This window comes from Chrysemys picta, chromosome 13 (genome assembly GCF_011386835.1).
Source record: "Chrysemys picta bellii isolate R12L10 chromosome 13, ASM1138683v2, whole genome shotgun sequence".
NCBI lineage: Eukaryota > Metazoa > Chordata > Testudines > Emydidae > Chrysemys > Chrysemys picta.
Window position 1 is genome coordinate 29,764,653 of NC_088803.1, and position 22,723 is coordinate 29,787,375.

At 48.8% G+C, this 22,723-nt stretch overlaps 1 protein-coding gene across 2 annotated transcripts in view; it reads right to left on the bottom strand.

Moving 5' to 3' along the window:
• GGT7 (gamma-glutamyltransferase 7) overlaps nucleotides 1-2,749 on the bottom strand; it is a 53,482-nt gene extending 50,733 nt beyond the window's left edge. Inside the window, exon 1 of one of the 2 annotated variants that reach the window (XM_005295380.4) lies at nucleotides 2,502-2,748. In XM_005295380.4, coding sequence (XP_005295437.2) covers nucleotides 2,502-2,685 — 184 coding nt within the window. In that variant the 5' untranslated portion in view covers nucleotides 2,686-2,748. Of the gene's footprint in view, nucleotides 1-2,501 lie in introns of both variants that reach the window. The other variant, XM_065565746.1, reaches the window with a different exon arrangement.
• Between the last annotated feature and the right edge of the window lie 19,974 nt (nucleotides 2,750-22,723).

Sequence of the window (22,723 nt, forward strand, 5' to 3'; positions counted from 1 at the left end):
CAAAGACTTGACTGGGAGCTATACAAAAACATCCTTGCCCTGACAGAGAGATGCATGCATAGATATTTGTTCTCAATCTGGTGACCCAGTGGTAGCAGCCCTGACCTGATACTGACCAGTCATCACTGGGAACCAAATACTTTGCTGGTCTGAGAGAGGGGAGCAACAGCTAGTCACATGGATCATTGTCACATCAGGATGGTATTAATGAACTAGGGGCCAAATTAATCCCTAGTGTAAATCTACTAACATCAACAGAGTCTATAGAACTCTTTATAGTTACACTGGGGATGAATCTGACCTACAGTCTCTATACCACCTGGTTTCACTTAGACACGAGTTGGAGCTGGGGGTGTGTGGGGCAGGGGTTAGGCACAGAGGCGGCGCTGGGGCAGGTGGGCGGAGTCAATTTGGATCCATTGGAGAAAAATATGACTTTGATCATCTGTGAAGAAACAATTTAAAAAAAAAAAAGAGTTTATCCAGAATAATTTAAAACCCAGCTAATTTTATTAAAACCAGGCAGTTGACAGGAACAATTCACAGCTGTTTGCAAGTGTCTATATGTCTTTGAAGCTGGTATTGCACTACCAAACCGGAGACCCCAGCAAACTAAAGTGGGAAACTGGGCAGAGGATGGTAAAGATGATGACACAGGATCTTAGCAAGACCCTTCTGAGCCTAATAAGATATAAGGAATACTAATAATTCAGAATAAAAAGGGTAGTGACATTCGAAGTGCTTGGTGTGACTGAGAGGGGGAGATGGGAGGATGGACTGATGCATGGGTATGAGGATGCTTGGATGAAGGGATAATGCAGGGCAGTAATGAACTAAATGGAGGGGCTGGTAAGAGTGAGGGGAACAGAGAGAAGGGTAACACAAAAACAGATCGGCTGTTCCCCTGGGAAAAGCTGAAATGCCAGGTTCGGTTGCCTAAATTCTAGAAGATTCTCCAAGCGAGAGAGAAACGAAGTATGGTATTTTGGGGGAAAATGAGTAACAGGACATAACTGTGTTTTAGTTATAACTCCAAACCATTTCCAAGGATTCAGCATGGTTCAGTCTTGTCTACACTACAAGACCAAGCTGTACTTCAACCATCTTGGGAGATAGCCACATTATAAGAAGTGATCACGGGGGTGGGTGGATCTGGGCAGTATCTGCCATGTTCTGGCTAGCACCTGGGGGGGGGGGGTAGGTTTGGGCCTGCCTGCTGTCAGAGAGCGCCCCACTCCCCAGTAGCTGGATTTTGCCTGCGTTCTGAGAGCTTCCCTCCCTGCATGAGGAGATTCCCCACTGCACTGGGGAAATCCTACCCCCAAGGGAATGGGACTCCCACAGGCCCTGGCCGGCCAGCCGAGTCTGACCTGCAAGGTGAGGGAAGATCAGCCCAGCCACTGAAGAGTGCCAAGTCCTGTGTGAATTGAGGGGAGGAAAGGGATGGTCCCCTCAGCAGATCCCTGAAGGGTAGGGGAAAGACCAGCCAGTCAAACCCTGAAGACAGTGGGTGAAAGAACACCCAACCCCATTCCCCAAAAGGCTCCAAGAGTGAATCCTGAGTGGAACCAGGGCCAGGGGCTTTCGCGGGACCTGAAACTGAGGGGGCTAGTGAGGGGCGGGCGGCCTGGTCCAGGGTGACTGAGGGATTTGGAGTAGCTGAGATGGGAGTGCTGGAGTCTTTGGGAGCCAGGCCAGGAGAGGAGTGGGGGCGAGAGAGGAAGGCCACCAGTGAAGGAGGATGGAGGGAGTGAGACAGCAGTGAGAAGGGGCACTGAGAGGAGAGATGGAGGCAGCAACGAGGGAAGGGTCTGAGGATGGTGGTGAAGCACTGGAATGGGTTACCGAGAGAGGTGGTGGAATCTCCTTCCTTAGAGGTTTTTATGGTCAGGCTTGACAAAGCCCTGGCTGGGATGATTTAGTTGGGGACTGGTCCTGCTTTGAGCAGGAGGTTGGACTAGATGACCTCCTGAGGTCCCTTCCAACCCTGATATTCTTTGATTCTATGAAATGAAGGGATCACAAGAAGCAGAAAATAGGGAAGGGGGGAAGGCGGCAGCAGCAGCGGAGGTGGGTGGATGCCCATGCACGGGGGGTGGGGGTGGGGTACTTGGCGGGCTGCAGACAGGGATAGCGAGGGGTGCATGGCTTGGTGCAATGGGGGGTGCAGGTGGGCGAAGCGGGATACAGAACCGTGTGAAGGGGAGCCCCGGCTGGAGGCGTGCGGGGGAAGGGTGCCCGGTCCTGGAGGGGGTGGCTGCAGGGGAGGGAGCTGCAGCGAGGGGAGGGCAGCAGGGATACAGGGAGCAAAGCAGGGCCGCCGGAGACGGGCGGCTGCAGGGCTGGCTGGAGAGAGGCGGCGGGGAGCGGGAGGGAAGCAGCGATGGAGGGATGCAGGAGGCTGCAGGGAGGGAGGGACCGGAGGCGAGGAATGATGCTCGGCCGAGGGGAGGCTGGCGGGCGGGGAGGGGGCGCCGGGGCTGCCGGCCGGCTCCTCTCACCCGTGTCCTGCTCTCCCAGGAACGCGTCCTCCTCCTTCCTGGAGCGCAGGCAGCCCTCGGCCGCCGCGCCGGCCGGCTCCTCCTCGGGCAGGCGGGGGAAGCTGGTGATGCTCATGTAGTCCACGGGCGAGTAGGCGCCCAGGGTGCTCTGCTGGCTCGCCTCCTTCTCCACGGCCGCGGCCATCCTGCCCCGGCTCGGCCCGGCCCGGCTCGGCTCAGCCCCGCTCCGGAAGTGACTGAGGCCAGCGGCGGGGAGGGGAGGGAGGAGCGGGCGCCCAGCCCCCGGTTGCGTAGCGCAGGGACAACAGGTGCCCGGGATCCGCCTCTGCAAGGGAAAGGCCCCGGGCGTGGGGGGATCTCGCACCTGTGAGGGGGGATCCCCCAGGCTCTGCAGCTGGGGGGGGAGGGATGCCCTTGCCCCGGGGGAGGAGAGATACAGCTGCTCATCACCAGGAATCCAGCTATTATCCCTGCATGGGAGCAGCGCCCCGTTGCTGGACTGGGGGCATCCAAGGCACGTTCACCCCCCTTTCTGCACCTCCTCCCCACAGCCAAAGACACCGCCAGGAGTCAGGGGCCATGGATTGTCCAAGGGAGCTGGGTGCCTACCTGCCCCTTGTGCTGTGTGGCTAACCAGGCCGGGTGAACCCTAGGCCCTTTGCAGTCAGGGGGGGTTCCGCCAGCGGCTGCACTGGTGCCAGGATTTCAGTCCCAGGTCAGTCTGGACTGAGTAGATGTGACCCCTCAGTAGCACCAGGGGCACAGTCTACACCTGCCTTAGGGGAGCTGCCCTGGTAGAAGTGTGTTACTAAACCACCCCGCTCAGCCTTCGTACAGGCCTCAGGCAGCGGGTAGCAGCGTAATTAGCTGAACTTGTCCTTTCCCCCCCCTTCCAACAGGAGCCATATGGTTGTGTCTTCTGGCCCAAGCTGCTAGCCTTTTGGTGTTTCCATTATGTTGCTCCGGGTATGTTGTTTGGTGCAATCCTGTTTATGGATAAAGGATAGACACACCGGCCTGGTTTCCTGAACACAGTAGAACAAAACAACAGCAGGCAGTTTCCTTGCTCAGAAATCCCCAAGTCTGCCTTTCCAAAGTATTCTGTGCTCAAGGAGCTCTGTTTGCCTGCTTCTCTGGCTGGTAGTTGGCTTTCCTCTCGCGCACACAGCCTGCCAAACAACCCCACAGCCTCTGTTTGCTATCAGGGAACCCCACAGACCATACATCTTACCTTCTGCTCAGGCCTTGCCCTGTGGCCCATTGCCTTGGGCGGTAGCTTCTATTGTTTCCAGCTCTCTCTCTCTACATAAAGGGGCTTACTTGCTACTTCCACTAAGTCTGAAAGAAGGGTGCTTAGCACACCTGTTGACTTTAACTGGGCTGTGATTCTCTAGTCTAGTGATCAGAGACTCACCTGATGGCAGCTGTAAGCACTTTCCAGCATAACAATATCTATTTATCCTTTTCCCCATTCCTCAAAGCCTGGGGCAGCCTGGGGCTTCTAATATCTTCTGTACAGACATATGGCCACAGAGCCTATGGGCCCCAGCCTACAATACTCCAGCTTATCTGAGCTGCCAGCCTAGCCAGTTGGACCACACACCTTTCAACTTCCAACACCATCACATGTATCACAAACCAGACAAGAGGTGTGCGTGCACACAGCAGTTCCCGTACGCACATTCAATTGCATCTGTAGTGTGCACAGTTGCTTCTCCACAGCTGCTTGTTTCACATATATGACACACGGTTGAAGTGACTGTTTGCACAAGCAAGTTCTGTTCTGGGGTTGAGCTTAGCAAATGTGTTTAGAAACGTGACCCCTCCTGATCAGCATCGCAGACAGCAAGCAGCCCACACAGGGCCGGTGCAAGGAAGTTTCGCGCCCTAGGCAAAACTTCCACCTTGCGCCCCCCCCCTCCCCCCCCACAGCCTTGCAGCAGCTCCCCGCCACCCTCCGCCCTGAGGCTCCCCCCCGTGGCAGCTCCCCCACCCCCGGGGAGCCGTGTGGCAGCTCCCTACTCCAGCTCACCTCTGCTCCGCCTCCTCCCTGAGCACGCCGCCCCCACTCTAATTCTCCTCCCCTCCCAGGCTTGTGGCGCCAAACAGCTGATTGGCGCCGCAAGCCTGGGAGGCGGGAGAAGTGGAGCGGCGACCATGCGCTTGGGGAGGGGGCGTAGGAACGCTGTAAAAAAAATTGGGGGGACCGCTTTTTGGTGCCCCCAAATCTTGGCACCCTAAGCAACTGCCTAGTTTGCCTAAATGGTAGCACCGGCCCTGAGCCCACAGCTGTCAACTTTTACATCCAGAATTTTAACTAGAGTTTGCTGAAATATTTTCGCCACAACAAAAGTCAAGAAAATTTGTCTCTTTTTGATCAGCTCTTGTTTAATCTCTTTTTACCCATCTGAACATTTTAATCTACATTTTTAATAATAAAATGTTGCAAATTATTAGCTCCATGACTTAGATTGGATTATTTTATAATTAAGTCCCACGCGACGCGCCTAAACTGAAATGGCATGGTTATGTAAGCGATCAGAGGCTAATTGGTATGCACACTAAATGCACATTGTATTTTATGACTCAACAACATAAACTAGCCTATGTATTCCCACGTAAATTATGATTATGGGTACTACTTATTACAGTAATTCATGTGCACAGTATGCAAAACTCCCACTGAATTAATTGACCAGAATGTTTTGTATTGTGGGTTACATCAAAATATGTTCTACTACCACCTCATACTCCACAGGATTTGCATAATAATTGGAGGGGGGAAATTTCATTGTCATGGTGGGATTTAAACAGCCTTTAAGTGCATCCCAAAAGGACCAGATGGCGTGGGAGTGGGATAAAGAGCCTTTCATCTGCAACCTAGGTCAAATAGTGAATGAAACATGCATTCTTTTTATTATTTGTTTTATTATAGCACCCAAAGTCTGCTCAGGATCTAGGTCCCGATGTGCCAGGTGCTGTACAAACACATAGGAAGAAACAGTTCCTGCCTTGAAGACTATAAGGCTCCAATACTACAAACACTTTATGCAAGTGAATAGTGGAATTTAAGCACATGCCTAAGTGGTTGTAGGATCCAGGTTGAATTTACAATAGGATGGTTGTTGAGTGGCCTCCATGGGAAATAACCTGTTTTTGTATGGGGGTGAGGGGATTGGTCCTCAGTTCATTTCTTAGCAGACAGACATCATCATCACAAAAATCACCCACTTCAGCAAAGAGGCCATGGACTGAACGAACTACAGAGCCTGGACTCCCCCTCTCAGTGCTCCTTGCAGCTCAGGATTGAGGTACATTGCTGGTGCCAGGCTTGCCCTGCCACTGTCCATCCTGTACCTAGTGGGTGGACAGAAGGGTACAGTTTACAAGGCATCAGCACCTTTCACCTGCACTAAATTCACATATAAAAGGGGCAGGGTGGGGGAAGGGAGAGAGAAAATGCATTTCTGAATGATGCCCAAAATCCCATCCAATGGGATTGAATGAATGGAAATGGGTAGAGGAAGGAATACGTTACAGTATCTGCATGAAAGGCTGTAATATTAGAGGGGAAGCAGAATAGCTCCCTTCACATCTTTCTTGGTCCGAAGTATGCACAGATCCCATAAAAGGCCTGGAGAACTGGGGATATTGTACTTTCCTGAAATGTAAGCTGAGATTGGGGAGGGGGTGTGTGAAGGGGGTGGTGGAGAGGGGGAGAGAATGAAATACAATCCACACAGTGAAAGCCACCTTAAGCAGTGTTTGCGTTTCACATGTGGATTCAGCCGTTCACCCAGAGACGTCCATGCACCCATTGCACCTATAAAATCCTCTCTTTACATGCACAAAGGGTATATCTACACTACGAAATTAGGTCGAATTTATAGAAGCCGGTTTTATAGATATCGGTTGTATACAGCCGATTGTGTGTGTCCCCACATAAAATGCTCTAAGTGCATTAAGTCGGCGGACCGCGTCCACAGTACCGAGGCTAGCGTCGACTTCCGGAGCGTTGCACTGTGGGTAGCTATCCCACAGTTCCCGTAGTCTCCGCCACCCATTGGAATTCTGGGTTGAGATCCCAATGCCTGAATGATGCAAAACAGTGTCGCGGGGGGTTCTGGGTACATGTCGTCAGGCACCTCCCCCTCCGTCAGGGCAACAGCAGACAATCGATACGCGCCTTTTTACCTGGGTTACCTGTGCAGACAACATACCACGGCAAGCATGGAGCCCGCTCAGCTCAGCTCAGCATCACCATATGTCCTCTGGGTGCCGGCAGACATGGTACTGCATTGCTACACAGCAGCAGCTAATTGCCTTTTGGTAGTAGACGGTGCAGTATGACTGGTAGCCTTCATTGGCGATCTGAGTGCTGGCAGACGTGGGGCTGCATTGCACACAGCAGCAGCCCCTTGCCTTTTGATAGAAGATGGTATATTATGACTGGTATCCGTTGTCATTGTACTGCAGTGGCTGTTAATCATGGGCACCTGGGCAGACATGCTCAGTCCTATCGAACTGTCTCGACGATGATGGCTATCAGTTGTAGTATGCTATTTTCTGCCAAGCACCCAGAAGATGCCGAGGGTATCAGTCATACTGCACCGTCGTGTGCCAGCTTAAGATGTAAAAAATAGATTTGTTCTGTATTCATTTGCTTCCCCCTCCCTCAGTGAAATCAACAGCCTGCTAAACCCAGGGTTTTGAGTTCAATCTTTGGGGGGGGGCATTGTGTGTGACAGTTGTTTGTGTTTCTCCCTGATGCACAGCCACCTTTGTTGATTTTAATTCCCTGTACCTGTACGCCATGTCGTCACTCGCCCCTCCCTCCCTCCGTCAGATACTAGTTTTGCGCCTTTTTTCAGCCCAGACGCCATAGCACTGGGATCATGGAGACCGCTCAGATCACCGCAGCAATTATGAGCACTATGAACACCACGTGCATTGTCCTGGAGTATATGCAGAGCCAGGACATGCCAAAGCAAAACCAGGACCAGCCAAGGAGGCGATTGCAGCGCGGCGACGAGAGTGATGAGGAAATTTATATGGACATAGACCTCTCACAAGGCACAGGCCCCAGCAATGTGCAAATCATGGTGTTACTGAGGCAGGTTCATGCCATGGAACGCCGATTCTGGGCCCGGGAAACAAGCACAGACTGGTGGGACCACATCGTGCTGCAGGTGTGGGACGATTCCCAGTGGCTGCGAAACTTTCACATGTGTAAGGCACTTTCATGGAACTTTGTGACTTGCTTTTCCCTGCCCTGAATCGCCAGAATACCAGGATGAGAGCAGCCCTCACAGTTGAAAAGTGAGTGTCAATAGCCCTGTGGAAGCTTGCAACGCCAGACAGCTACCGGTCAGTCAGGAATCAATTTGGAGTGGGCAAATCTACTGTGGGGGCTGCTGTGATCCAAGTTGCCAGGGCAATCAAAGACCTGGTGATATCAAGGGTAGTGACTCTGGGAAACGTGCAGGCCATAGTGGATGGCTTTGTTGCAATGGGATTCCCAAACTGTGGTGGGGTGATAGACGGAACCCATATCCCTATCTTGGCACCGGAGCACCAAGCCACCGAGTACATAAAGCGCAAGGGGTACTTTTCAATGCTGCTGCAAGCCCTGGTGGATCACAAGGGACGTTTCACCAACATCAACGTGGGATGGCCGGGAAAGGTACATGATGCTCGCGTCTTCAGGCACTCTGGTCTGTTTCGAAAGCTGGAGGAAGGGACTTTCTTCCCGGACCAGAAAATAATTGTTGGGGATGTTGAAATGCCTATCGTGATCCTTGGGGACCCAGCCTACCCCTTAATGCCATGGCTCATGAAGCCGTACACAGGCAGCCTGGACAGTAGTCAGGACCTGTTCAACTAGAGGCTGAGCAAGTGCTGAATGGTGGTGGAATGTGCATTTGGACGTTTAAAAGTGCGCTGGCGCAGCTTACTGACTCGCTCAGACCTCAGCGAAAAGAATATCCCCATTGTTATTGCTGCTTGCTGTGCGCTCCACAATATCTGTGAGAGTAAGGGGGAGACATTTATGGCGGGGTGGGAGGTTGAGGCACATCGCCTGGCCGCTGATTACGCGCAGCCAGACACCAGGGCGGTTAGAAGAGCACAGCAGGGCGCGGTGCGCATCAGAGAAGCTTTGAAAACGAGTTTTGTGACTGGCCAGGCTACGGTGTGAAACTTCTGTTTGTTTCTCCTTGATGAACCCTCCGCCCCCCGACCCCACACGGTTCACTCTACTTCCCTGTAAACCAACCACCCCACCCTCCCCTCCCCTCTTCGAGCACCGCTTGCAGAGGCAATAAAGTCATTGTTACTTCACATTCATGCATTCTTTATTAATTCATCACACAACTAGGGGGATAATTGCCAAGGTAGCCCGGGATGGGTGGGGGAGGAGGGAAGGAAAAGGACACACTGTGGTTTAAAACTTTAACTCTTATTGAAGGCCAGCCTTCTGATGTTCGGGCAATCATCTGGGGTGGAGTGACTGGGTGGCTGGAGGCCCCCCACCCTGTTCTTGGGCGTCTGGGTGAGGAGGCTATGGAACTTGGGGAGGAGGGCTGTTGGTTACACAGGGGCTGTAGCAGCGGTCTCTGCTCCTGCTGCCTTTCCTGCAGTTCAACCATACGCTGGAGCATATCAGTTTGATGCTCCAGCAGCTGGAGCATCGACTCTTGCCTTCCGTCTGCAAGCGGATGCCACCTATCATCTTCAGCCCACCACTTGCTCTGCTCATCCCGCGATTCAGCCCGCCACCTCTCCTCTCGTTCATATTGTGCTTTTCTGTAGTCTGACATTGACTGCCTCCACGCATTCTGCTGTGCTCTTTCAGCGTGGGAGGACATCTGGAGCTCCGTGAACATATCATCCCGAGTCCGCCGTTTTCTCCTTCTAATCTTCACTAGCTTCTGTGAAGGAGAAACATTTGCAGCTGGTGGAGGAGAAGGGAGAGGTGGTTAAAAAAAAGACATTTTAGAGAACAATGGGTACACTCTTTCACGTTAAATTTTGCTGTTCACATTACACAGCACATGTGCTTTTGTTACAAGGTCGCATTTTTCCTCTTATATTGAGGGCCTGCTGGTTTGGTGTGAGAGATCACTCACGCAGTGCCAGGCAACAGATTTCGGCTTGCAGGCAGCCATGGTAAGCCACAGTCTTTTGGCTTTTTTAACCTTCTTAATATGTGGGAATGGTTTCAAACAGTAGTGCCCTCATTTCCCATACCAAGCACCCGTTGGGTTGGCCATTTAAAATGGGTTTGCAATGTAAAAGGAGGGGCTGCGGTGTCCGGGTTAACATGCAGCACAAACCCAACTAACCCACACACACACACACACACACACACACACACACACACAATTATCGGGGATGATCACTTCACCCCTTCCCCCCACTGCGTGGCTAACAGCGGGGAACATTTCTGTTCAGCAGAGGAGGAAGGGGCACCTCTGAATGTCCCCTTAATAAAATCACCCCATTTCAACCAGGTGACCGTGAATGATATCACTCTCCTGAGGATAACAAAGAGCGATAAGGAATGGATGTTGTCTGCATGCCAGCAAACACCGGGACCATACGCTGCCATGCTTTGTTATGCAAGGATTCCAGACTACGTGCTACTGGCCTGGCGTGGTAAAGTGTCCTACCATGGCGGATGGGATAAGGCAGCCCTCCCCAGAAACCTTTTGCAAAGGCTTTGGGAGTAATGAAGGAGAGCTTTCTGGAGATGTCCCTGGAGGATTTCCGCTCCATCCCCATACACGTTAGCAGACTTTTCCAGTAGCTGTACTAGCCGCGATTGCCAGGGCAAATTAATCATTAAACACGCTTGCTTTTAAACCATGTGTAATATTTACAAAGGTACACTCACCAGAGTGTGCCCTCAGGGTCTGGGAGCACGCCTTTCGTGAGTTCGGGGATTACTGGCTCCAGGTCCAGGGTGATAAACATATCCTGGCTGTTGGGGAAACCGGTTTCTCAACTTCCTTGCTGCTGTGAGCTATCTTCATCCTTATCTTCCTCGTACCCCGAACCCGCTTCCCTGTGTGTTTCTCCAGTGAAGGAGTCATAGCACACGGTTGGGGTAGTGGTGGCTGCACCCCCTAGCATGGCATGCAGCTCCGCGTAGAAGCAGCATGTTTGTGGTTCTGCCCCGGACCTTCCGTTTGCCTCTCTGGCTTTGTGGTAGGCTTATCTTCTTAATTTTCACGTGGCACTGCTGTGCGTCCCTGTTATGGCCTCTGTCCTTCATGGCCTTGGAGACCTTTTCTAATATTTTGCCATTTCGTTTACTGCTACGGAGTTCAGCTAGCACTGATTCATCTCCCCATATGGCGAGCAGATCCCGTACCTCCCGTTCAGTCCATGATGGAGATCTTTTGCGATCCTGGGACTCCATCACGGTTACCTGTGCTCTCCACGCTGGGCAAACAGGAAATGAAATTCAAACGTTCACGGGGCTTTTCCTGTCTACCTGGTCAGTGCATCTGAGTTGAGAGTGCTGTCCAGAGCGGTCACAATGAAGCACTGTGGGATAGCTCCCGGAGGCCAATAACGTCGAATTCCGTCCACACTACCCCAATTCCGACCCGTTAAGGCCGATTTTATCGCTAATCCCCTCGTTGGAGGTGGAGTAAAGAAACCGGTTTAAAGGGCCCTTTAAGTCGGAAGAAAGGGCTTCGTCGTGTGAACGTGTCCAGGCTTAATTCGATTTAACGCTGCTAAAGTCGACCTAAACTCGTAGTGTAGACCAGGCCAAAGACAAGGTTTCCTAAGAGCCCTCCTTTTGCACGTGCCCCATTACACTAGCTTTGAAATTTTGATCCAGAGAAGCAAAAACTTGGGCCTTTCGAGGCTGGCACTTTTTCTTAATTCATGCTCATCTGTTCCTAGACTGGGACTGCATCTCATGCTGTGTAAGGAGCATTTTCTCTTCTGGTATCACTGGGCCCAGCTTCCAGGCAAAGCACCGAGAACTTAAGAGGCTTTACTACTGTAACTCCTTCATAGTGGGAATTCCACTAGGGCTCTTCTGATGCATGCAGCCTATGCAAGATGTACATCAGCACTCTGTCTCACGAGATGTAACAGCTATGGTCACACTATGCCTGCCATGTGCTCTCTGCAGTCACAGCTTAGAAGGGTTAGGTTGGCTTTAAAACAGTCCTGTTGGTTGGTTATTTGAAACCTGAATGAGACAATGTCTAGTCAAATTTGGCCACAGCTTCAGGTTCTGCAAAAATAAATTATTACAAGAAACAGTCAAAATGTTCAGTGGGGGGAAAAAACATTTCTACAAGAAGAGTTTTTGTGAAACAAATAAACCCTATGGTCCAGCATTTGCAACTCAGACTTTGCAGGGTCTGCTGGGGTGGGAGAACCTGACAGGGAAATTAACTAGAAATGTACTATGAACTATAGTGAAACTGACTGGTGCCCATGGAGAGGAATGCAGCATTTGTGCTCCAAGCAAGGAGACAGCAGCAATCTTCTCCCTCTCTTCCTAGACTGTTGAGCAGTGGTAGAGATGTATCAAAATGACTGCTGTATCCTGAGGTCTTCAGGAGCATCCATCACCACGAAAAATTAACCCCAATGTGGAGGGCCAGCATAAAGTCTATGTGCTACTTAACTCCTGTTTAAGCTCATTTCCCTCAGCAACAGAAGTTAGTCCAATAAAAGATATTGCCTCACCAACTTTGCCTCTCTAATATCCTGGGACCAACACAGCTACAACAACACTGCATTAAAAGGGCAACACATTTCACATAGTACCACAGGGATTTCTTATATACAGCAGAGGCAGAACAGTGAGATTTGAGATACTACTGCTAAACTACACCGACTTTCCAATGGCTGCGATGCTATACTGGGAACAACTGAGTGGTGTTTTGGTGTAACTTTATAAATAGCCCACAGCACCATAGCTTGGTGAGTCCTTTCGTCCTCCAGCTTTTCTCTGGATCTTCTTCACGCTGTGGTCTCCTGTGAACTAGCTGGGGCTATAGCATAAGGCACTGCAGTGGTGCTCATTTGAAAGGCTCATTACAAGAGAGGAGTAAGTATATTTAAGAGAGAGAGAAAGAAAACAGGCAGATTTTATCACCACCTGTTACTGGAGTGATATATATAGCTATATCTAGTTAAGGTGCCAGTAGGTGACACAAGAACATATTGCACAGTTCCTAGGTTTCATAGGACAAAGCAAAGGTTTTAACGCTGGTGTCTAATGTTTGGGCAACAATACCATGCACTTCAACATGTCTCATACTGTATTTGACTCTGAAATAGTGACAAGGCACCATTGCTGGTTTGATGCCCATTTCAGTTTTTAGAGCCAGAGGAATTCCTCAAAACACTCCTGGGGGACATCCTGGCTGTCAAACTCTTGCTAAAAGCTAGGTTTGCTTCGTTAATTCAGGATTGCCCCCACCCTTTTTTTTTGCTCTTCCCACCCTATTAATACACATGGACTCGAGCGAATAATTGATTTTCCTTTTGGTGGCTGAACTAAAATATCTGGAAAAAAAGGTCAGTTTTGAACCAAAACTGAGTTTTTCTGTCCCAAAAGAAAAACCAAAGAAGTTGTTTGAGTCAATGAAACATTTTGAATGTCTGTTCAAATAGATTTGAAAATGTCATTTCAAAACGGACATTTCCAAAGTTTCCAAATTCACAAATAATTTCATTGCCCCCACAATGCAATTTACAATTCATCAAAAAAGTTTCACCCCACTCCACACACAAAGGCTACCGATTTCAGAACAAGAGCTGCTGTCTACTGTAGATGTGGGAACCTAGTCTTAGTGGAAAACTAGGCAACAGAGGTACCATTTTTACCCATGTGTTGCAGGAAGGCTATAGCTTGCATTGCCCAGGATTGGATCACAGATTTGTTAGTGGGGGATTTGTTCTTGCTGTTTCACTGACCATGCTGGTGTCATCCACACGAAGGGTGTCTGCATCTTTGTCCCTCTCTGATCCAGATCAGAAGTTGGAGTTTGCTGCTCCTGCTAGCTAATGCACACAGACCCAGGTTTTTAGCGGTATTTACACATTGCTCTGCTCATTGCCAATTCCCTGGAACCCCATCCAAAACATTGCTAATGGCAGTTAGAAGGGGATACACAGAGCTGTCAGAGGAAGCAATTTGTGGTACACAAGGACACATTCCATTTTCCCTACAAAACCCAGGAGCTGTGCTATATATTCTAGAGCACCATCTACTGACACCTTACCTATGAACTCTATTTACGTCTCTGCAGACATGGAGCACTCTTGTACCGGCTGTAAGTCAGCTTGCTCTCTGCATGCACCCATTCCCCTACCACAAACACCCCCTCTAAGGAGCAAAAATAGACTTTACAGCCTTCAGGATGCTTCTCCAACTGGCACTAGCACCTTTCAGCTTTTGCAGTAAGTGGGCTCCCCTTCCTGTTAGCTTAGCCTGTCTCCCCCTTAAGAACATAAGAACGGCCATACTGGGTCAGACCAAAGGTCCATCTAGCCCAGTATCCCGCCTACTGACAGTGACCAATGCCAGGTGTCCCAGAGGGAGTGAACCTAACAGGTAATGATCAAGTGATCTCTCTCCTGCCATCCATCTCCACCCTCTGACAAACAGAGACTAGAGACACCATTCCTTACTCATCCTGGCTAATAGCCATTAATGGACTTAACCTCCATGAATTTATCTAGTTCTCTTTTAAACCCAGTTTAGTCCTAGCCTTCACAACCTCCTCAGGCAAGGAGTTCCACAGGTTGACTGTGCGCTGTGTGAAGAACAACTTCCTTTTATTTGTTTTAAACCTGCTGCCCATTAATTTCATTTGGTGGCCCCTAGTTCTTATATTATGGGAACAAAAATAACTTTTCCTTATTCACTTTCTCCACATCACTCATGATTTTATATACCTCTATCATATCCCCCCTTAGTCTCCTCTTTTCCAAGCTGAAAAGTCCTAGCCTCTTTAATCTCTCCTCATATGGGACCCATTCCAAACCCCTAATCATTTTAGTTGCCCTTCTCTGAACCTTTTCTAATGCCAGTATATTTTTTTGAGATGAGGAGACCACATCTGTATGCAGTATTCAAGATGTGGGCGTACCATGGATTTATATAAGGGCAATAAGATATTCTCCATCTTATTCTCTATCCCCTTTTAAATGATTCCTAACATCCTGTTCGCTTTTTTGACTGCCGCTGCACACTGCGTGGACGTCTTCAGAGAACTATCCACCATGACTCCAAGATCTCTTTCCTGATTAGTTGTAGCTAAATTAGCCCCCCATCATATTGTATGTATAGTTGGGGTTATTTTTTCCAATGTGCATTACTTTACATTTATCCACATTAAATTTCATTTGCCATTTTGTTGCCCAATCACTTAGTTTTGTGAGATCTTTTTTAAGTTGTTCAGAGTCTGCTTTGGTCTTAACTATCTTGAGCAGTTTACTATCGTCTGCAAACTTTGCCACCTCACTGTTTATCCCTTTCTCCAGATCATTTATGAATAAGTTGAACAGGGCCGCCCAGAGGGGTGGCAAGTGGGGTAATTTGCCCAGGGCCCTGCAGGGGCCCCCCACGAGAGTTTTTCGGGGCTCCTGGAGCGGGGTCCTTCACTCGCTCCGGGGGCCCCGGGAGCTTCTTCCGCTCCGGGTCTTCAGCTGCAATTCGGCGGCAGGGGGTCCTTCCGCCCCGGGACCCGCTGCCAAAGTGCCGGGTCTTTGGCGGCGGGGGCCCCCTGCCGCCAAAGACCCCAGGCCCCCTGAATCCTCTGGGCAGCCCTGAAGTTGAATAGAATTGGTCATAGGACTGACCCTTGGGGAACACCACTAGTTACCCCTCTCCATTCTGAAAATTTACCATTTATTCCTACCCTTTGTTCCCTGTCTTTTAACCAGTTCTCAATCCATGAAAGGATCTTTCCTCTTATCCCATGACAAGTTAATTTATGTAAGAGGCTTTAGTGAGGGACCTTGTCAAAGGCGCTCTGGAAATCTAAGTACACTATGTCCACTGGATCCCCCTTGTCCACGTTTGTTGACCCCTTCAAAGAACTCTAATAGATTAGTAAGACATGATTTCCCTTTACAGAAACCATGCTGACTTTTGCCCAACAATTTATGTTCTTCTATGTGTCTGACAATTTTATTCTTTACTATTGTTTCAACTAATTTGCCCGGTACGGACATTAAACTTACCAGTCTGTAATTGCCGGGATCACCTCTAGAGCCCTTTCTAAATATTGGCATTACATTACCCAATGACTGGAAGATAGCTACAGAAGCCGATTTAAAGGACAGGTTACAAACCATAGTTAATAGTTCTGCAATTTCAAATTTGAGTTCTTTCAGAACCAGCCATCTGGTTCCGGTGACTTGTTACTGCTAAGTTTATCAATTAATTCCAAAACCTCCTCTAGTGACACTTCAATCTGTGACAATTCCTCAGATTTGTCATCTACAAAGGACAACTCAGGTTTGGGAATCTCCCAAACATCCTCAGCCATGAAGACTGAAACAAAGAATTCATTTAGTTTCTCCGCAATTACTTTATCATCTTTAAGTGCTCCTTTTGTATCTTGATCATTCAGGGGCCCCACTGGTTGTTTAGCAGGCTTCCTGCTTCTGATGTACTTAAAAAACATTATTACCTTTTGAGTTTTTGGCTAGCCGTTCTTCAAACTCCTCTTTGGCTTTTCTCATTACATTCTTACACTTAATTTGGCAGTGTTTAGGCTCCTTTCTATTTACCTCACTAGGATTTGACTTCCACTTTTTAAAAGGTGCCTTTTTATCTCTCACTGCTTCTTTTACATGGTTGTTAAGCCACAGTGGCTCTTCTTTAGTTTTTACTGTGTTTTTTAATTTGGGGTATACATTTAAGTTGGGCCTCTATTATGGTGTCTTTGAAGAGTGTCCATGCAGCTTGCAGGGATTTCACTCTAGACACTGTACCTTTTAATTTCTGTTTAACTAGCCTCCTCATTGTTGCATAGTTCCCCTTTCTGAAATAAAATGCCACAGTATTGGGCTGTTGAGGTGTTCTTCCCACCACAGGAATGTTAAATGTTAATATATTATGGTCACTATTTCCAAGCGGTCCTGTTATAGTTACCTCTTGGACCAGATCTTGCGCTCCACTCAGGAGTGAATCGAGAATTGCCTCCCCCGTTGTGGGTTCCTGTACCAGCTGCTCCAAGAAGCAGTCATTTAAAGTATTGAGAAATTTTGTCTCTGCATTTCGTCCTGAGGTGACATGTACCCAGTCAATATGGGGATAATTGAAATCCCCCACTATTATTGAGTTCTTTATTTTGATAGCCTCTCGAATCTCCCTTAGCATTTCATCGTCACTATCACTGTCCTGGTCAAGTGGTCAATAATAGATCCCTACTGTTATATTCTTATTAGAGCATGGAATTACTATCCATAGAGATTCTATGGAACATGTGGATTCATTTAAGATTTTTACTTCATTTGATTCTACATTTTCTTTCACATATAGTGCCACTCCCCTCGGCACGACCTGTTCTGTCCTTCCGATATATTTTGTACCCTGGAATGATTGTGTCCCATTGATTGTCCCCACCCCACCAGGTTTCTGTGATGCCTATTATATCAATATCCTCCTTTAACACGAGGCACTCTCGTTCACCCATCTTATTATTTAGACTTCTAGCATTTGTGTACAAGCACTTTAAAAACTTGTCACTGTTTATGTCTGCTCTTTTCTGATGTGCCAGATTCTTTTTTATGTGAATGTATCTTGTCTGGTCAGGCCCATACTTTATCCTCTTCCATCCTCTCCTCCTGACTAAAACCTAGAGAATCTCTATCAATATTCTCTCCTTTAGGGGACGAGAAAGGAACTAACATCCCCTTGGTACAGGCCTGCCCTCAGATTGGAAGTTACCTGGCCTCAACTCTAGAAGAGTTTGCCACCATGGATCTCAAGCAGATGGAAGAGTTTTCAAGGAGATTCTTCTGAGATGATTCATGTGCATGTACCTGCACTCTACGCACTGCTTGTTCAGATGACAATCCCGAAATCAAGGTCTTCTTTCACTTATTGCTACCAGACTTTGTTTCACGGGGCTACAAGTACTACGGTGAGGAGCGTAGTCTAAGAACCTACATAGAATAGAACGTAGAATAGCCATGGGAGCAAATAGCAATGAAAGTGTAGCAGAATCAGCAATTCACTTCTGAGTTTGCGTGAGATCAGCAGCATTATAGCCCTACTAAGCTGAAACACACAAAGACAAGGTCGTAAAACAGATTTACGCTTCACAATTAGAAGGGCCTTTTGCATTCTGAAGGCAACTCCCGCTGCTTGGGTCTTGGCTGGAGCCCCAATCATTCACACAGTGGGATCTGTGACCATCACAAACAGGCCATTGAATTCCTTTTCCTACCAGAGTCGGATACTGTCATTTGGTCAGTCATTGGAAGGACAGTTCTTTCACCTCTACCTAAAATGATATGGAGTTGGAAAGAGAAGTATTTTCTGAAGCAGGAATAAATTTTAGTGCTGTGTCTTTTGAGTAGGACATCAGGCCAAATTCAGCCCTGGCACAAGCAGCTGCAGCTCCCAATAACTAGTGTGTGCTGAACTCCTGCCAACATTGAGACAACACTTGGTGTAGACTTTAGCTGAAGCAAAGCAGCATGGGACCCTGGGATCCTGGCTGAGTCACTTAAACACTATGGGCTAAATTCATGTTAATGGGGCTCCGGAGTTCCAGTCCAGTACTCTCTCCATTAGGCCACACTGCCTCCCTGATGTTACAGGAGTGACACCTGCACTTATGGGGATGACTTTAAATACAGGGAGGGTCTCAGTTGAATGTTGCAGTTTATTAATCCAGGGCATCAGCGGCTTTTGGAAACAAGACCATCCAGCTGCTTGGCCTTTAAGGAAGCCACTTAAGTTATCCACGTCTTGGTTTCTCCATCCTGAAATGGAACTGCTGCTGCTATTTGCCCCTCTTTGTACAGGGCTGTGTGATACTCAGACGGATACACTGATGAAGTGCTCAGGATCGTTTAACAACGAGGGTTGCAAATCTTCCATTGCTCAGCAGAGTTCAGTTTGTGCTCTTCAATAGCCAGAGAACGTCTGGAAAGGCCCATCTCTAACTGAACTGTGACATTGCTCAAGGGCAGAAATGGGAGCAGGTTGGAAGCTTACCTGGCAAAGGTGCCAGCACTGAGCTGTAAATGCCAGGAAGGGAAATGTAGAGCCTTCCAGGGCTTCCTGCCCACAGCCGCCTCCCACACTGAACCAACGCAGCTCATTGTATTGGCATTAGAAGCACTGCCAAACATGGGCCAGATACATCCCTGCTGCAAAAGCAGTGAAGTCAATAGATTTACCCTGGGGTGAACCTACTGTAACCGCTCTGTCGTAGGCAAACACGTTACACCATGGCCACGGGGCAGCGTCTCGCTGCCACCCCGTTGGTATGGTTGTTGCTCACTGACAATGCACCTGGCAATGTCACTTCCTCAGTGCAGTGCCTTACTATATATTTGCACGGATTAGGGCTGTTTGCTTTGCTGCTGGCTGGAAAATGCCACCCTGGAAGGGTTAATAGATTTTACACTTGACTTTCCAGCAGCCATCCATGCCCATTTCCACATCCCAGCCAGCACACTTGGCTGAGTGGGAGGAAGTCACCTGATTTCAACTCAGCTTCTGCCATGAGATGAGCCCAGGTGTCTTGGACACTCCCTTTCCCTCCCCCCCCAGCCATCTGCTGCCTTCTGCAGAGGCACAGTCCCAGGGCCATGCAGCTGGCAGAGCGATCCTTTCCTTTGGCCCACAAACTCATCCCAGATCCTGGCTGCATCGACGGGCTAGCAGGAAGCTGGATTGCGGAGAGCCAGTCGGAGCTGGGAAGACTCACTTCCACAAACTCAGCATCTCATTCTCGCTGTCCACAGCTTGGTTATCAGTAGCTGGAAAAGACATTATCCCATTACCTCTGCTTCCAGCTGAGGCAGTAGTGGCAGTGTGCTCCTGCCTGCAAGTCTCACACATCAAGTGGCTGCTGGGTAGAATGGCAGATACATTTATTGGTTCCATATTAAGTACCCTGCAAGTTTATACCACCTCTTGCTCCTGTGTTATAGGCCAAGATGCAGAATCAGGGACTGCTGAACTTCTGCTATTTGCTTTAGAGTGTAAAAAACAATCTCACACTCAGACCCACTCCACTTTGTGCCACCGCCACAAGCGGTGCTGCACTTTACAAACTGCCTTTCCCCAGAGGACCTCAGTGATGCAAAGGGGAGCATTAGGCTAAGGCTACACTAGAGTTTACAGCTGCGTCATTGTAAGCTCTCTAGTGTAGCTGCTCTAAGCTGACAGGAGAGAGCTCTCCCATCAACTTAATTAATCCACCCCCAATGAGTGGCTGTAGCTATGTCGTGGGAGAAGCTCTCTCACCACCATAGCACTCTCCACACTGGTGCTTCGGTTAATGTAACTTACGTCGCTCGGGGGGTGGCTTATTCACACCCTTGAGTGACAAATTATTCTGATCTAAGTGGTAGTGTAGACACAGCCTTAGCCCCATTTTAGAGGCACAGACAGAGGCTAAGGCCAACATTTTCCAAACTTGGGTTCTTAAAGGTGGGCACCTATCTAGAAGACACCAGACTCCCCAGAGGTGCTAAACAGTCCAGTTTCACTGGGTTCTGCAGGTGCTCTGTCACTGAGATGGGTGCTGTTTATTTCATTTGACCATTCGGTGCCCAAACTGGCCTACAGTGACTAGCCTCAGTTCCCCAGCCTCTCTTACCACTTCTCCAGCCTCCCTTTCTACCCCAGCTTCTCCTCAGGCTCCCACCCTTTCCTGTCTCCCCCACATCCCCTCCAGGAGGTTCTACCTCTTCCTCCAAGACCACACAGCTAGAACAGAGCTCCTGATTGCTCCTAAGCCCTCTGCATTCTCAATCCACCAGCCTCCTCGCTTGCCAGGCTTACGTTCCAGGGGTTATTTTTTCTCCTTTCTGTGCACAGATTGAGGCTGTTGTCAAATCTCCCCACTACATCTCATTAACACATCCCTGCCGCACTCATCTTTAATGAGCAGTCACCTGAGTTATTTACCTCCTTCTCCCATCCATCCAACTGCAGCAGTTAAAATCAGCTTCATTGCCTGCTGCTCGGACCATGCTGCTCTCCTTCACTGCCCCCTCATCACCTACTAAATCAGCTGCAACATCCCTGACCTCTAAGACACTACACAATGCTGCCCAGGTTTCATATTGTTCTCACTGACCAACACATGCTCCCTTCTCACTACTACTGCCCACCACCAAGCTCCTCTTTTTCATTCTCCCTCTCTGATCTTCATGATCTCTTCCAGGCTGTCCTCTATGGCCAGACTGACCTCCCTTGCCCAGTGCTCCAGGCCTCCACACTTCCTCCTTTAAACCTTCCATGGGGGGAGGGATAGCTCAGTGGTTTGAGCATTGGCCTGCTAAACCCAGGGTTGTGAGTTCAATCCTTGAGGGGGCCACTTGGGGATCTGGGGCAAAAATCAGTACTTGGTCCTGCTAGTGAAGACAGGGGGCTGGACTCGATGACCTTTCAAGGTCCCTTCCAGTTCTAGGAGATGAGATATCTCCATTAATTAAAAAAAAATTATTATCTCCCCCCATACCATCCTCTGGGTCACTCAGGGCATTCTTATTTGTCTTTCAACTTTTGGGTGGTAAGCTTCTTGGGGAAGGCTTCTCCATCTTCACACCCTGAACTGCACCAAAAATCAGCTTTTAATAATCAAGACTTGGCAATAGGACATAGCATGTCTGCCTTCTAGCTCTAACCATTGGAGAACACTGCACCAAGACAGATTGCAGCTACTGTCCCCAAGCATCTCCCCCTTCCTGAAAGGAATATCCCTATCAATACATTTCAGTCCACTGGGATTTGAACACTCGGGACTGTATCTGTCTCAGTCATGATTGTATTTTTGCACATCACGTTTCTGTATCTATTTCACTTTGAAAAGTCAAACCAGAAGGTTTCATAAAAATCCCTTCCTATGTTTACCTCACTTTTACCATGAGCATTCACTAGCCAATTCTTGGGTGTTCCAAAGTCAGTTGCCACGACGGCTAGTCAGATTCACTCACAAGTTACATCCAATGGCATCCCACGCAAAGGGCCAGTTGTAATTACAACTTCAGTAACTGGAGCCTTTTTACCTGCATTTTCAGATGCCCTCCAAGCCAGGAGCCAGAAACTTCTTTTACAGTAAGACCAGCCTGTTTTATTACCTCCATGAAGTCCTAACCCACCGCTGCAGTGGCCTGTTGGCCCTTCCATAGGGCAATCCAACCCAGTTTTAGCCACCAAGAGAGATTAAAACAAAGAAATGCCACAGAGCTGAAAATACGTACATTTTTTAAATGGAGAAACAGTGGTCAGGATGGGCCAGTGGTTAGGGCTAGCATGGGAGACCCAGACTCAATTCCCTACTCTGCCACAGACTTCTGTGTGACCTTGGGCAAGTCACTTAGCATCTCTGTGCTCAGTACCCATCTGTAGGATAGGGATAATCGCACTGCTCTAGCTCAGAGGTGTTGTGAGGATACTTACACTAAAGACTGGGAGGTGCTCTGGTACCACAGTGATAGGGGCCAGATGAAGTACTTTAGATCTCACTCAGTCCAACAGCAAGGTAAGGAGATGGGCAGAGTCATTCTCTCCAGCTCCTATCTTCTCCACTCAGGATGATAAAAAGGGACAGTTCATAGGGTCAAGGATAGCTATGCACCAATTTACACTACGCAAGTTTTATAGTGGTGCACGGAGTCACAAACATATTGCACAAACCTGGGGCAAACTTACAGAGAACCTAGTCTGTATGGCTCCCACAGCGCTTCTGTGCCCAGCTCCAAAGTGCCACCAGAGCTTGCCAACCACAGCACAAGAACCAGTGTGATACAGGGACACAAGGCTTGCAGTGAGGGAAATGGTCAGTTCTCGTTTCGTTACCAGTGAAGATGAGGCTTTAAATCCTAGCGGCCGCCTTGCCCCTCTGGAGGGTATGTGTCAACCCTGTGACACAGATCCAAGAGACAAAACTATACATGATGGGCTCCAGATCAAGATTAGTGGTCACAAATAAGGGTATTAAAAAAGCCCCATGCTCCCAACATCCTATAATACTCAGAAG